The 14,508-nt window shown below is 58.9% G+C and overlaps 3 protein-coding genes across 5 annotated transcripts; all 3 read left to right on the top strand.

The window, feature by feature from the left end:
- Positions 1 to 166: 166 nt before the first annotated feature.
- Positions 167 to 6,021, top strand: LOC119698311 (E3 ubiquitin-protein ligase TRIM68-like). The gene is made up of 7 exons (XM_038130068.1): positions 167 to 600; positions 1,520 to 1,831; positions 1,925 to 2,155; positions 2,479 to 2,501; positions 2,790 to 2,905; positions 3,142 to 3,177; positions 4,185 to 6,021. The coding sequence occupies exons 1-7, from the start codon at positions 193 to 195 to the stop codon at positions 4,697 to 4,699; spliced, it is 1,641 nt and encodes a 546-aa protein (XP_037985996.1). The 5' UTR covers positions 167 to 192; the 3' UTR covers positions 4,700 to 6,021.
- LOC119698288 (tripartite motif-containing protein 15-like) lies at positions 1,819 to 3,986 on the top strand. Of its 3 annotated transcripts, none has more exons than XR_005256101.1 (3): positions 1,819 to 2,155; positions 2,790 to 2,905; positions 3,142 to 3,154. XR_005256101.1 is itself a non-coding variant. In XM_038130023.1 (3 exons), exons 1-3 carry the CDS (start codon positions 1,934 to 1,936, stop codon positions 3,079 to 3,081), a joined length of 537 nt encoding a protein of 178 aa, XP_037985951.1. In that variant the 5' UTR covers positions 1,820 to 1,933; the 3' UTR covers positions 3,082 to 3,986. The 3 variants fall into 3 exon arrangements, 2 of the variants coding, with proteins under 2 accessions (XP_037985952.1, XP_037985951.1); XM_038130023.1 differs by adding an exon at positions 2,479 to 2,501 and having other exon boundaries at positions 1,820 to 2,155; positions 2,790 to 3,986; XM_038130024.1 differs by having other exon boundaries at positions 2,790 to 3,986.
- A 1,798-nt stretch (positions 6,022 to 7,819) lies between the features above and the next one.
- Positions 7,820 to 13,402, top strand: LOC119698284 (E3 ubiquitin-protein ligase TRIM7-like). Its single transcript, XM_038130019.1, has 7 exons — positions 7,820 to 8,429; positions 9,443 to 9,529; positions 9,848 to 10,078; positions 10,388 to 10,410; positions 10,699 to 10,814; positions 11,051 to 11,086; positions 12,096 to 13,402. Exons 1-7 carry the CDS (start codon positions 8,022 to 8,024, stop codon positions 12,608 to 12,610), a joined length of 1,416 nt encoding a protein of 471 aa, XP_037985947.1. The 5' UTR covers positions 7,820 to 8,021; the 3' UTR covers positions 12,611 to 13,402.
- Positions 13,403 to 14,508: the final 1,106 nt, after the last annotated feature.

Genomic DNA, 14,508 nt, shown 5'->3' with positions numbered 1-14,508 from the left:
GCAGGGAGGCACGTGTGTGCAAGGACACGGATACACAAACACACTCACATTCTCAGACACACCTCCAAGCCCACTGCCGGCCCTGCAGCCCGGCTCGTTTCGGTCGCGGCCCGGCCCGCCCCCGCGGCGGGCCCGGCCCTGGCCCCAAACCCGGCCCCTTCCGTCCCTTCCGCGTCCCTCGCCGTCGCGGCCATGGCTGAGGAGCTGCTGGCTCTGCGCGAGCAGATGGTGGCCGAGGCCACCTGCCCGCTGTGCCTGGATCTGTTCGAGCAGCCCAAGCTCACGGAATGCGGGCACAGCTTCTGCGGGCAGTGCCTGGCGGGCGTGCTGGGGGACCCCCCGCGCCGCGCCCCCTGCCCGCAGTGCCGCGCCCCGGTGGAGCCGGGCTCGCTGCGACCGAACCGCTCGCTGGGCAACATGGCCGGGCTGGCCCGGGCCCTGGAGGAAGTGGCGGCGCGGCCGCGGTGCCCCCAGCACGGCAAGCCCCTGGCGCTGTTCTGCGAGCCCTGCGCCGCCCTGCTCTGCGCGCCCTGCCGGGACGGGCCCGAGCACCGCCCGCACCGTGTCCGCCCCGCCGAAGAGGCCGCCCGGGAGCTGCGGGTACGGGGCGGCGCCGCCAGAGGGGCCGGGGGCTCGGGCAGGGGCTGGGGGCCTTGGCTGCCCGGGCCGGGGCGGCCTCGGGGCGCAGAGCAGGGTCCCCTCCGGCCACAGCTGGGGATCCCCTCCGGCCGGGGCTGGGCTCCCGCGGGGACGGGCCGGGTCCCCTGCGGGCACAGGGCAGTGTCCTGGCCGGGCACACATCGGGGCTCCCTTCAGGGACGGGCTGGGCTCTGCTCTGGCCATGAGCTCCTCTGCCTGGGGCTCTGGAGGCTGCTGCCTGGGCTCCCTGGCTGGCTGTCACTTGGGGCTGCTGTAGCCCACCCTGCTGGGGCTGCTGCTTCCCCCATGGCCTGGCCCCAGCCCGCGCAGGAGCCCAGCTGCCTCTCACTGCTCACCCCTCTGTGTCCCCACATGGTCCCTTGTGCCCCAGATGTCCCCAGCCAGGCTTTCCCCCCACAGTGTGGCCTGGGGTCTCGGCTCGCTGCAACGCAGGAGATGACTCAGAGCATGCGGAGTTTTTTAATACTCCAGGAGATTTGTGGGGCATGTCTGAGTCCCTGCTACTGTCACTGCAAACCTCTTCCCAGAAGTCCCTCTTCCAACTTTGAAAGTTGGTCTTTCTAATTAAAAATGAAAATAAAAAACCCCACAAACTCCAGAGTTTCCACCAGAAGGTATCCCAGAAATGTTTCTGGCCATAAGAGCTGTGGATGGGCATCTGCCCAGCCTGACTAAAGTGAGTTTGGAGAGGTGGCTGCTGCCTCTGAGCTCAAAAGTCACTCCCGGACACTCCGGGGTCACCCCCACTGACTCCCCAGATTGGGATTGTCTCCAAAGGGGTATTTGCTGACATCATCTCCCTCCTGTGAATGTCACTCCAAAATTACCAAAAATGCCTTTTTTTTAATCCCTGCTGCAGGAGAAACTCCAGAGAAACCTGCTTTCTCTACAAGAACAGAAGAAAAAATGGAAGCACAACAGTGACCAGAAGAGTGAAGACCTGCTGGTGTGTGTTCCTCTCCATGCCCCCCACTGCTCACCCATGTGGCTCCCCAGGAATCGTGTCTGTCCCATCCTTCCCTGTCCTCATATATATTTATCTCCTAGTCCATGGCAGCGTTCTTGTCTCTGTCCATCTCTTGTGGCCTCCTTGGGCCCATCAGCATCCAGGCTTGCCAGCCCTCTCTCCGTTCTTGCTGCTGCTCCTGTTCCAAAGCTCTGGTCCCGTTCTGTGTGATCCTTGCCCCCTCTCTGCAGCAGCCGTGTCCCTGCGGAGGCAGCCGGAGGCTGGGTGGGCTCAGGGCCTCCGTGCGGTGCCTTGCAGAAGGCGCTGATGTGGGAGTTGGAGCGTGTGCCCAAGACCTTTGAGGAGCTGCAGCAGAGCCTGGAGGAGCAGAAGAAGACGCTGGTGGCCCAGCTGGGGCAGATGTCCCAGGAGCTGGTCAGTAGGAGTGATGAGTACACGTCCAGGGTTTTGGAGAGGCAGTCGCTGCTGGACACGGTGATGGCGCAGATCGAGGAGAAGCGGGACCAGCCGGCGGTCGCGTTCCTCATGGTGAGGCAGCGTCCCCCCCTGGGCACTGTGACCCCTGCTGGGGCTGGGGACGCCCATCTAGAACCCTCTGCATCCTGCTGCAGCCCAGGGCCATGCTGTGACACCATGCTGTGACACCATGCTGTGACACTCTTGACAGCGTGACACCCCTCAGTGACACTGTGCTGTGCCTGCTTTTGGTCGGGGCCCTGAGGGAAGGGAGGGTTGGGATGAGCTCTGGGCTGAGCCCCAGCCCCCTTAAGCTGTGTCACACAGCTGGGCAGCCACTGCAGCTCCCTGTCCCTCGGCAGTGCCCCAGCTCACCTGTGGTTTCTCTCTTGCAGGATGTTGGCACAATCCTGAGCAGGTATGACACAGGCTCGGTGTCCCTCTCCTCCTGTGCAGCTGCTTTGGGCAGAGGGTTGGGAGTGCTCAGGAGCTGGGAAGGAGGTGGTTTGCCCCGCTGGGTATTTGGGATTTCATGAGAGGTTACCAGGAACCAGAGGCCATTGCACCCCTCCCAAAGATGGGGTTCCTGTGCTGACAGCAGGGACACAGCTGCCCTGGCATCGGTGGCTGCAGGCATTTCCCTGTTTCCCTCCTGGCCCTGGCTGGTGCCTGGGCTCTGAGCTGCTCTCCCTGTTGTTGCCCTCAGCTGTGAGGCAGCCAAGGCCCCGATCCCAGAGCCAGTTTCCCCAGAGCTGCAGAGGAGCTTTAGGAGCCTTTCTGAGAAGTGCCAGCAGGTCGTGGACATGGTGGATAAATTCAGAGGTAAAGCCCTGCTGGCTCTGTGCTGTGCTTCCCTGGGCTGGGCTGGCAGTGGGAAATCCTCACTGCCTGGAGCCTCTGCCTGGGGCTCAGGAGCAAAACGGCTGCTCCAGATGGGAACCATGCCCAGGCTGGGCTTTGCTGGAGCCTGGGGCTCCACATCTGCCTTGCTGCCCTGATGGGGAGCAGGAAAGGTGCCACAGGAGAGACACTCATGCATCTCCCTTTGCTTCTTCCAGTGAGCCTGCAGAGCGACATAGACTGGGGCATAAGGGGTAAGTTTCTGGAGCTGATGAGCACAAGTGAGGGGGAAAAGCTTTCCAGGATGAGTGTCCTCATGTCCTTGGTGCAGAGATAGGCTCACACCTCACATGTAAACCCAGCATCTGTCTCAGCTGAGTCCTGTTGTTCTGGCTAGGCCTGCTTTAACAATCCAGGTCTGTCCTTGTGCCAGGCAGCGCCAGGGATGCTGTCCTGCCACGCCAGGCCAGGCCAGGCCAGCAGGAGGCCGTGTCAGCTGTGCCCAGTTAAGCAGAGGGGCTGTACATGGTTTTAGCTGGCATTTAGGCGTGATCAGAAGTGCTTTTGCAGGTGCTCAGGGCCCACACGATGCGGCGTTGCTGGGCTGAGGTCTGCCTGGCCCCATTGGTGCTGAGGCCGCTCTCCACACTCTGCGTTTTTGGGATGATGCACTGGGGCTCAGCAGAGTCGTGCCTCAGTTTCCCCCCTGCAGTGCCGGGAGGAGTGGGGTTAGCAGAGGGTCTGGGTTGGTGACACGGCACAGTGACAGCTGTGTGGCCTTGTGGGATGGCCACGGGATGGCAGCAGAGCATCCCTGGTGGATGGGCAGCTGCGGCTCTGCAGCCAGGTTGCCAGCTTGCCTGGCAGAGCAGGGCTGCGAGCTGGGTGAGCCCCTGTCACAGGAGCAGGGCCTGGCCTGGCCCCTCCTGCCCTGCAGCAGTGCCTGCTCACAGCCACGGGATGCTCTGCTCCCCACAGGCTGCAATATCCAGCAGATCTGGGAGCAGGTTGAGCAAAGCCCATCCTGTCTGTCCCCTGCATGTGGGGACAGTGCCTGGCTCAGTCCGGCCTCAGGGAGCATCCTCTCCCCCTCGGGTGCCAGCGTGGGACAGGAAGGGTCCCGTGTCCCACGCCACCCGAGGGGGCTGCAGGAGCGCCCGTTGTGCTCCCAGGACACGTGCCAGCCCCGTGGTGCAGGGTGGAGGAGAGGTGCTGGTTCTCTTCTCAGCAGGCACAGGCTGATGTTGCTGTCATCCATCAGAGCAGGTGACGCTGGACCCAGAGACGGCGAGTGATAACCTGATCCTCTCAGATGACCGCAAAAGGGTGTGGTTTGGATATGGAAATGAAATCCTCCCCGACAACCCCAAGAGGTTCTTGAGCAGCTACAGTGTCTTGGGCTCCCAGGGGTTCACGTCTGGGAGGCATTTCTGGGAGGTGGAGGTCTGGAAACAGGGGTACTGGGTTGTGGGAGTGGCCCTGGAGTCCGTGCCGAGGAAGGAGCCGCTCCACCTGCTCAGATCTGGGAAGGTCTGGGGGCTGCAACTGGACCAGGATGGCATCTGCAGTGCAGTCGGCATAACCTCTGAGGTGCTGGCACTCAAGGAAAAACACCACAGAATCAGGGTCTGCTTGGATTACGAAGCAGGCCGAGTCACCTTCTACAACGTGAAGGACATGATGCAAATCTTGCAGTTGGAGGCCACCTTCACTGAGAAAGTCTTCCCGTACTTTCAGCTCTATTACCGAGATACCCAGATCAGGGTGTGTGACTGACAGAGTGGGACGGCTGCCGGGCCCCTGCCCGTGCCCCTGGCTGGCTGAGCAGGGAGGAGCTGTGGCAATGACACGGCACCACACTGCAGCCTCACTGCAGCTCTGCCTGGCTGGATCCTCTCTGCAATTTCCTGCCTCTCCTCCCGCTGAGTCCTTTGGAGCATTACAGAAGTGCTGTCCTGCCTGGCGGTGTCTGCGTGCTGCTGTCCTGGCTAGATGCCGTGGTGATGGTATCCTGCCTCTGCCTGTGGGCACTGAGGCCACAGAATAATCGGGAGGGAGGAGGGAAGAGGCTCCGATTGTCCGTGCCGGCCTTTGGCAGCACTGCAGGGCTGGGCTGGGCTGGGCTGGAGGGTGCAGCCACCCTGCACTCAGGAAGCCAGGCTGGAGCCACGAGCTGATAACGATGCCTTGAATTTTTGCACTCATATTTTTTGGATTCTCTGCTGCTTTGGTGTGTAGCTCTGTATTGGAATGCAAGCCTCTCCAGTTTCCTCAGAGAGAGAAATGAAAGCAGGGGTTGAGTTAAAGCCTTTAGAGAAATTAAAGTATATGAAGCCACATAGATACTATGCAGAAGTGTAAAATAAGAAAATAGAAATATATGTCTTCTTTAAGTGCCTTGGGAAACTCTGGGAGCTAGCAAAGGCCCCAAGGCCTAGTGTAAAGTTCAGTAACTTAGCTCTAGACATAACTAAAAACATAGTGGAATATTGCTTGGGTTTCTTGACAGACAAAACAGATAGAATTATTCACATATGCATAAATAGACAAAGATATATTGAACAGACCAAACAGAATTTTTCACTTAAAAGATAAAGCTATATGGGTAAATAGATAAAGATATATGTGTAAAAATTCAGGTAAGAACTGTTACTACTTTCCTATTACTTTTGTACATTAGAATCAAGTTTAGAGTGATGCAGAAAGAATGTTTGAGAATCGTGTTTTTAGCTGATAGGTTGTTTTATGTATAAAAAGCCCTGTATTGGGGTACGGGCCACCACCTGTGGGAAAGACATTTCTGTGCTGTTCTTGTGAGCCAGCCAAGGCTTCCTGAAGATAAGGAAGGCCTCATATCTCTCTCAAGGAATTTACAAAAGCTATCACCACAACAACGTGAGGAAACAGAGAGAAAAAAAGTGTAAGCAAAGAGATCTAGACTTTGGCTGGCTTACACAGTGGCCTGGCTGCTTTCACCCAGTGAAAGTTTTGTTTTTTCTTTATGACCAATGGGCAGTGTATGTGTTCCTTAAGTAAATGTAAACATCTTGTCAAACTATAAAAGCACCCTGCTGCTTTAATAAATAAGTCTGAACAGCCTTCAGACTGAGCCCTGGTGCTTTGTGCCCTGTGGGGCTCTACCATCATCACCACCACCAGAAAGAAGAAGGAAGAAGGAAGGTGTGGGGCTGCTGCTGCTGCTTTGGCCTGGCATTCTCTGCAAGGCAGCTTCTACTGCTGCCTCTGCCTGGGGCTCTGTGCTGTGCAGCTGCTGCTGCCTCCGCTCGGGCCTCCACACCAGAAAGCTTTAGCACGGGCTTTTCCACTTCCAGCCCTTTGCCTTCGAGCCCGATGTACTCGTGCGCTGAAGAACTTCACTGCAAGCAACAACTGCTCCTGCCTCTTTGAAGAACCAAGACCCAGAGAAAACTCGATACCTCTGAGCTTCATGTTAAGTCTTAGCAAGTTCTCTTCACAGGGTAGGTAGAAAACACAGTCCTTTTCTAGCTTGAGACCAAGGATACCCGTCACAAGGTCCAGGCCCAAAAAATATAAACAACGGTGAATTGAAGAGAAAAAGCCAAGGAGGATGGAACTTCATAACCTAGAGCTGTCACTGGACAATTAACTGCAATACACAAATGGAGCAGAACTTAGGAAAGCGTGAGACCACACTTATGAAAGGGTGAGCGCTCATCCATTTTGTGACCACTTTGGTCCATCTTGGCTGTAGCCCTGGCTGGGCTCTTGTGCTGCCCAAGGTGGATCCATGGAGGCCTTCTGATGAATCCCTGCTTTATTCTTGGAGAGCCACCAGCTGCTCATGGCTGTGGGTGGGAGCTTCTGGGGCTACCTGCTGCTGCTGCTGCTGCTGCTGCTGCTGCTGCTGCTGCTGCTGCTGCTGCTGCTGCTGCTCTCGGGGTGCTCTGGAGCCGGGCTGAGAGTGCAGCAGGCGCTGGGAGAGGCGCCGCAGCCACGCGGTGCGGGGATGGAGGCCGGAGCCCTCGTGCCCGCAGCAGCCGGGGCTCGGGGGGATTTCGGGCGAGCAGGCCGGGCCCGGCAGCGCAGGGAGGCAGCGCAGCATCACCCTGGGCTCCCTCAGGGCGCAGCTGCCGCCCGCCACAATCCCTTCCAACCGCACTAACCCAGCCCGGCTGGCCGGGAGTGGCTCCGGCCAGAGCCGGGCCTCGGGGAGGATCGCAGTGTGTCCTGGTTTAGGGCAATTCTGGGAGAAAACCTTTAAAGAGTTTTCCTCTGGAAAGCAAATTCAAGAGGCCCCTCCCTCAACTGCTTCAGAAAAAAGAGAAAAAAATTGAAAAAAATCTTTATTTAACAGGCAAAGAATTCACCAGCACAAAAAATGACCCACGTTCAGCAGTAAAACCTCTTGCCCCTCCAAAAGAGATGACAAACTCAGAAAAGTCCCCTTTGAGAGCTGTAACTTGGCTCACTTAATCTCTTATCAGTCCCTCAGGCACTGGAAATGCTGCGGCCCAGGCCCGGCCCGGTGGGCCACAGCTGTGAGCTGCCGGTGCTCTTCTGCGTGTTCAGTCCAGAGCAGGTTCAAACAGCTCCAAAGAAAAAGGGAAAAACCCCACAGCCCAGGGATCTCCTCTGCCTCAGCTAGCTAAAAGTATTGACAAGCAAAGGAGAGCTCTGTCCCGCTGCCTGTCCCTGCAGCAGACAACACCGTCCCACACAGCAGGCATGAGGGAGAGAGTGCATTTTTCTGAAAACAAACTCCGTGCTTCTTCTTCTGACCCCCTCTTCACTCTCAGAACCAATCCTAAAGGTGCAGAATTTATTCCTGAGCGACACAGACGAATAGGGATAGGAACATCATAAAGTCCCCCCAGGACACAGTGCAAGGGCTGGAGATGGGATTTCCCCTCGGCAGTTCTGAGCCACCGCCACGGCTGAGCCAGGCTGGACGCGCTCCAGCTTATTGATGATGATGATGATAGGAATTTAAACATTGAACCGGGCGCGGGCAGCGCTACGCCCCGAGCAAGCCGGAGCCTGCCGGATCGTGCGGACTGTGCCCCGGGGAAAGGTCCCGGTCTCGGCCCCTTCCCGTCGGTTCCCGTCCGTCGCGGCCATGGCTGAGGAGCTGCTGGCTCTGCGCGAGCAGATGGTGGCCGAGGCCACCTGCCCGCTGTGCCTGGATCTGTTCGAGCAGCCCGTGCTCACGAAGTGCGGGCACAGCTTCTGCGGGCAGTGCCTGGCGGGCGTGCTGGGGGACCCCCCGCGCCGCGCCCCCTGCCCGCAGTGCCGCGCCCCGGTGAAGCCGGGCTCGCTGCGCCCCATCCGCTCGCTGGGCAACATGGCCGGGCTGACCCGAGCCCTGGAGGAGATGGAGGCGCGGCCGCAGTGCCCCCAGCACGGCAAGCCCCTGGCGCTGTTCTGCGAGCCCTGCGCCGCCCTGCTCTGCGCGCCCTGCCGGGACGGGCCCGAGCACCGCCCGCACCGTGTCCGCCCCGCCGAAGAGGCCGCCCGGGAGCTGCGGGTACGGGGCGGCGCCGCCAGAGGGGCCGGGGGCTCGGGCAGGGGCTGGGGGCCTTGGCTGCCGGGGCCGGGGCGGCCTCGGGGCGCAGATCAGGGTCCCCTCCGGCCGGGGCTGGGCTCCCGCGGGGACGGGCCGGGGCCCCTGCGGGCACAGGGCAGTGTCCTGGCCGGGCACACATCGGGGCTCCCTTCAGGGACGGGCTGGGCTCTGCTCTGGCCATGAGCTCCTCTGCCTGTGGCTCTGGCTCCCCTCCGTTCATGGCGGGCGCTCCTCTGAGCAGGGTGCGGCCTTCCCTCAGGGCACGGCTCCGCTTCCCCTCCACACCCAGCTCAGGTTGTGTCCCTGGCCAGCCGCGGGTCTGGGGCTCTGGCGGCTGCTGCCTGGGCTCCCTGGCTGGCTGCCACTTGGGGCTGCTGTAGCCCACCCTGCTGTGGCTGCTGCTTCCCCCATGGCCTGGCCCCAGCCCGCGCAGGAGCCCAGCTGCCTCTCACTGCTCACCCCTCTGTGTCCCCACATGGTCCCTTGTGCCCCAGATGTCCCCAGCCAGGCTTTCCCCCCACAGTGTGGACTGGGGTCTCGGCTCCCTGCAACAGCATGAGGAGTTTGGAGTTTTTTAATACTCCAGCAAATTTGTGGGGCATGTCTGAGTCCCTGCTACTGTCACTGCAAACCTCTTCCCAGAAGTCCCTCTTCCAACTTTGAAAGTTGGTCTTTCTAATTAAAAATGAAAATAAAAAACCCCACAAACTCCAGGGTTTCCACCTGAAGGTATCCCAGAAATGTTTCTGGCCATAAGAGCTGTGGATGGGCATCTCCCCAGCCTGACTAAAGTGAGTTTGGAGAGGTGGCTGCTGCCTCTGAGCTCAAAACTCACTCCAGGACACTCAGGGGTCACCCCCACTGACTCCCCAGACTGGGATTGTCCCTAAAGGGCTTGTTTGGTGACATCATCTCCCTCCTGTGAATGTCACTCCAAAATTGACAGAAATGCCTTTTTTCAATCCCTGCTGCAGGACACACTGCAGAGCAACCTGCTTTCTCTACAAGAACAGAAGGAAAACTTGAAGAGAAGCGGAGACGAGAAGAGTGAAGACCTGCTGGTGTGTGTTCCTCTCCATGCCCCCCACTGCTCACCCATGTGGCTCCCCAGGAATCGTGTCTGTCCCATCCTTCCCTGTCCTCATATATATTTATCTCCTAATCCATGGCAGCGTTCTTGTCTCTGTCCATCTCTTGTGGCCTCCTTGGGCCCATCAGCATCCAGGCTTGCCAGCCCTCTCTCCGTTCTTGCTGCTGCTCCTGTTCCAAAGCCCTGGTCCCGTTCTGTGTGATCCTTGCCCCCTCTCTGCAGCAGCCGTGTCCCTGCGGAGGCAGCCGGAGGCTGGGTGGGCTCAGGGCCTCCGTGCGGTGCCTTGCAGAAGGCGCTGATGTGGGAGTTGGAGCGTGTGCCCGAGACCTTTGAGGAGCTGCAGCAGTGCCTGGAGGAGCAGAAGAAGACCCTGCAGGCCCAGCTGGGGCAGATGTCCCAGGAGCTGGTCAGTAGGAGTGATGAGTACACGTCCAGGGTTTTGGAGAGGGAGTCGCTGCTGGACACGGTGATGGCGCAGATCGAGGAGAAGCGGGACCAGCCGGCGGTCGAGTTCCTCATGGTGAGGCAGCGTCCCCCCCTGGGCACTGTGACCCCTGCTGGGGCTGGGGACGCCCATCTAGAACCCTCTGCATCCTGCTGCAGCCCAGGGCCATGCTGTGACACCATGCTGTGACACTCTTGACAGCGTGACACCCCTCAGTGACACTGTGCTGTGCCTGCTTTTGGTCGGGGCCCTGAGGGAAGGGAGGGTTGGATGAGCTCTGGGCTGAGCCCCAGCCCCCTTAAGCTGTGTCACACAGCTGGGCAGCCACTGCAGCTCCCTGTCCCCTGGCAGTGCCCCAGCTCACCTGTGGTTTTTCTCTTGCAGGATGTTGGCACAATCCTGAGCAGGTATGACACAGGCTCGGTGTCCCTCTCCTCCTGTGCAGCTGCTTTGGGCAGAGGGTTGGGAGTGCTCAGGAGCTGGGAAGGAGGTGGTTTGCCCTGCTGGGTATTTGGGATTTCATGAGAGGTTACCAGGAACCAGAGGCCATTGCACCCCTCCCAAAGATGGGGTTCCTGTGCTGACAGCAGGGACACAGCTGCCCTGGCATCGGTGGCTGCAGGCATTTCCCTGTTTCCCTCCTGGCCCTGGCTGGTGGCTGGGCTCTGAGCTGCTCTCCCTGTTGTTCCCCTCAGCTGTTGGGCAGCCGAGGCCCCGATCCCAGAGCCAGTTTCCCCAGAGCTGCAGAGGAGCATTGAGAGCCTCTCTGAGAGGAGCCAGCAGGTCGTGGACATGGTGGATAAATTCAGAGGTAAAGCCCTGCTGGCTCTGTGCTGTGCTTCCCTGGGCTGGGCTGGCAGTGGGAAATCCTCACTGCCTGGAGCCTCTGCCTGGGGCTCAGGAGCAAAACGGCTGCTCCAGATGGGAACCATGCCCAGGCTGGGCTTTGCTGGAGCCTGGGGCTCCACATCTGCCTTGCTGCCCTGATGGGGAGCAGGAAAGGTGCCACAGGAGAGACACTCATGCATCTCCCTTTGCTTCTTCCAGTGAGCCTGCAGAGCGACATAGACTGGGGCATAAGGGGTAAGTTTCTGGAGCTGATGAGCACAAGTGAGGGGGAAAAGCTTTCCAGGATGAGTGTCCTCATGTCCTGGGTGCAGAGATAGGCTCACACCTCACATGTAAACCCAGCATCTGTCTCACCTGAGTCCTGTGGTTCTGGCTAGGCCTGCTTTAACAATCCAGGTCTGTCCTTGTGCCAGGCAGCGCCAGGGATGCTGTCCTGCCACGCCAGGCCAGGCCAGGCCAGCAGGAGGCCGTGTCAGCTGTGCCCAGTTAAGCAGAGGGGCTGTACATGGTTTTAGCTGGCATTTAGGCGTGATCAGAAGTGCTTTTGCAGGTGCTCAGGGCCCACACGATGCGGCGTTGCTGGGCTGAGGTCTGCCTGGCCCCATTGGTGCTGAGGCCGCTCTCCACACTCTGCGTTTTTGGGATGATGCACTGGGGCTCAGCAGAGTCGTGCCTCAGTTTCCCCCCTGCAGTGCCGGGAGGAGTGGGGTTAGCAGAGGGTCTGGGTTGGTGACACGGCACAGTGACAGCTGTGTGGCCTTGTGGGATGGCCACGGGATGGCAGCAGAGCATCCCTGGTGGATGGGCAGCTGCGGCTCTGCAGCCAGGTTGCCAGCTTGCCTGGCAGAGCAGGGCTGCGAGCTGGGTGAGCCCCTGTCACAGGAGCAGGGCCTGGCCTGGCCCCTCCTGCCCTGCAGCAGTGCCTGCTCACAGCCACGGGATGCTCTGCTCCCCACAGGCTGCAATATCCAGCAGATCTGGGAGCCGGTTGAGCAAAGCCCATCCTGTCTGTCCCCTGCATGTGGGGACAGTGCCTGGCTCAGTCCGGCCTCAGGGAGCATTTTTTTCCCCCTCGGGTGCCAGCGTGGGGACAGGAAGGGTCCCGTGTCCCACGCCACCCGAGGGGGCTGCAGGAGTGCCCGTTGTGCTCCCAGGACACGTGCCAGCCCCGTGGTGCAGGGTGGAGGAGAGGTGCTGGTTCTCTTCTCAGCAGGCACAGGCTGATGTTGCTGTCATCCATCAGAGCAGGTGACGCTGGACCCAGAGACGGCGCATCCTTACCTGATCCTCTGGAAGGACCACAAAATTGTCTGGTTAGGAGGTGAAGAGCAAAACCTCCCTGATACCCCCAAGAGGTTCACAGGCAGCTTCAGTGTCTTGGGCTCCCAGGGGTTCACATCTGGCAGTCATTACTGGGAGGTGAAGGTCCAGGAAGAGGGCTGCTGGGCCGTGGGAGTGGCCCTGGAGTCTGTGCCGAGGAAGGAGCCACTCGACCTGCTCAGATCTGAGGAGGTCTGGGCCCTTCAAGTAGACGAGGATGGCATCTACAGAGCAGTCGGAATGACCTCTGACGGGTGGGCACTCACAGAAAAACTGCAGAGAATCAGGATCTGCCTGGATTATGAAGCAGGCCGAGTGACCTTCTGCAACGCAAAGGACATGACGCAGATCTTGCAGTTGGAGGTCACCTTCACTGAGAAGGTCTTCCCATACTTTGAGCTCTATTTCGTAGATACCCAGATCAGGGTGTGTGACTGACAGGGTGGGACGGCTGCCGGGCCCCTGCCCGTGCCCCTGGCTGGCTGAGCAGGGAGGAGCTGTGGCAATGACACGGCACCACACTGCAGCCTCACTGCAGCTCTGCCTGGCTGGATCCTCTCTGCCATTTCCTGCCTCTCCTCCCGCTAAGTCCTTTGGAGCATTACAGAAGTGCTGTCCTGCCTGGCGGTGTCTGCGTGCTGCTGTCCTGGCTAGATGCCGTGGTGATGGTGTCCTGCCTCTGCCTGTGGGCACTGAGGCCACAGAATAATCGGGAGGGAGGAGGGAAGAGGCTCCGATTGTCCGTGCCGGCCTTTGGCAGCACTGCAGGGCTGGGCTGGGCTGGGCTGGAGGGTGCAGCCACCCTGCACTCATGAAGCCAGGCTGGAGCCACGAGCTGATAATGATATATTGAGTTTTATTATTCACATTTTTCAGATTCTGTGCTGCTTTGGTGTGTAGCTCTGAGTTCATGTTAGGTGTTAGCAAGTTCTCTTCACAGGGTAGGTAGACAAAACGATCCTTTTCTAGCTTGAGACCAAGGATACAAGGTCCAGGCCCAAAAAGTACTAACAGCAGTGAATTGTAGTAAAAAAAACAAGGAGGATGGAACTTCATAACCTAAAGCTGTAACTGGACAATTAACTGCAATATACAATTGCAGCAGAACTTATAAGAGCATGAGAGACCTCATGAGTCGTCATCCATTTTGTGACCACTTAGAGTCCATCTTGGGTGTAGCCTTGGCCAGGCTACTGTGCAAGACGTAGCCACTAAGGCATTTTACTAAATACCTGCTTCATTGTTTAACTCTGTCTAGCTTCTCTTCTAGGTGAAGCTTTATAAGGCCTCAGCTCTGGCACCCCAGATGGGACAGAACCTCCAATCCCTAGTTTAGGAAGACAATCCCTGGCTTACAAAGCCAATGCCTTATCCATTAGTGGTGATAACTGCTCAAAAAGTTGTAAAAAAGGAAAATGTTCACGGAGGGATAGCAGGAGTGAGGGCACCTGGAAGAGCAGCAGGAGCCGGGGGTGTGATGGCGATCTCTGAGATTGGGTGTGCTCAGGGACGGAGCAGCACTCCACTGCCCAATCCAGGAACCGGCAGCATTGTGTGACTGGCAGGGCACAGGCAGAGGGACACGGGTTGTGGGTCATGTCCTGGAGATCCCCTGGATCCAAGGTGATCAGCTGGACACAGCAACCTCTGGAACCACCAGAGAGACATGGCAGAGGATTTGCCAGGGGCTGGAGAGCAAGGTCTGCCAACTCTGAGCTGAGGAGAAGCTGTGTGTCCTAAAGATTTTATGTGGAGTACAAACTGGGGACTGTCAAGTCTCCCTTTTCCTGCCCGTCCCTCTGTGGACCCCATCTTGGTGTCGCAGGGATGTGCACTGCCTCATTTCCCCAGCCGCTCAACAAACGCCTCATAAAGTGGCTTTTGTTCTCATGGAGAGCTCATTTGATGGGAAATGACGTGGGAAGGGCTCTTTTAGGAGATATGATGTGGGAAGAGCTCTTTGTCTCAGCGAGGCGGTGTTATCTGCTGAGTTTGTGCCTTTTTTCCTTCACGTTCCCCATTTTCCCCTCACGCCCAAGCTAAAGGGAGACGGCCGGAAACATGGCGGCAAAGCGCCGCCGCTGTGAGGCGGGAACTACATTCCCCAGCATGCAACGCACACAGCGACAACGGGGCGCGCCTGCTAGGAACACTGGGAAATGTAGTCTTCCCGCCGCGCTGGCGCGCATTCCCCCCCCTCCGCTTTTCCCGCCTTCCTATTGGTCCAGAGCGACGCCAAGCAACCGCCGTGGGCGGGGCCTGGCCGCGTCGCCGCCGTTCCTACTGGCCAGGGCGCGCGCGGTGGGAGGGGAGGTTTGAAAAAAAACAACCCGCCC

This window comes from Motacilla alba, chromosome 2 (genome assembly GCF_015832195.1).
Source record: "Motacilla alba alba isolate MOTALB_02 chromosome 2, Motacilla_alba_V1.0_pri, whole genome shotgun sequence".
Taxonomy (NCBI): domain Eukaryota; kingdom Metazoa; phylum Chordata; class Aves; order Passeriformes; family Motacillidae; genus Motacilla; species Motacilla alba.
This window is presented reverse-complemented; position numbering and strand designations above follow the sequence as displayed.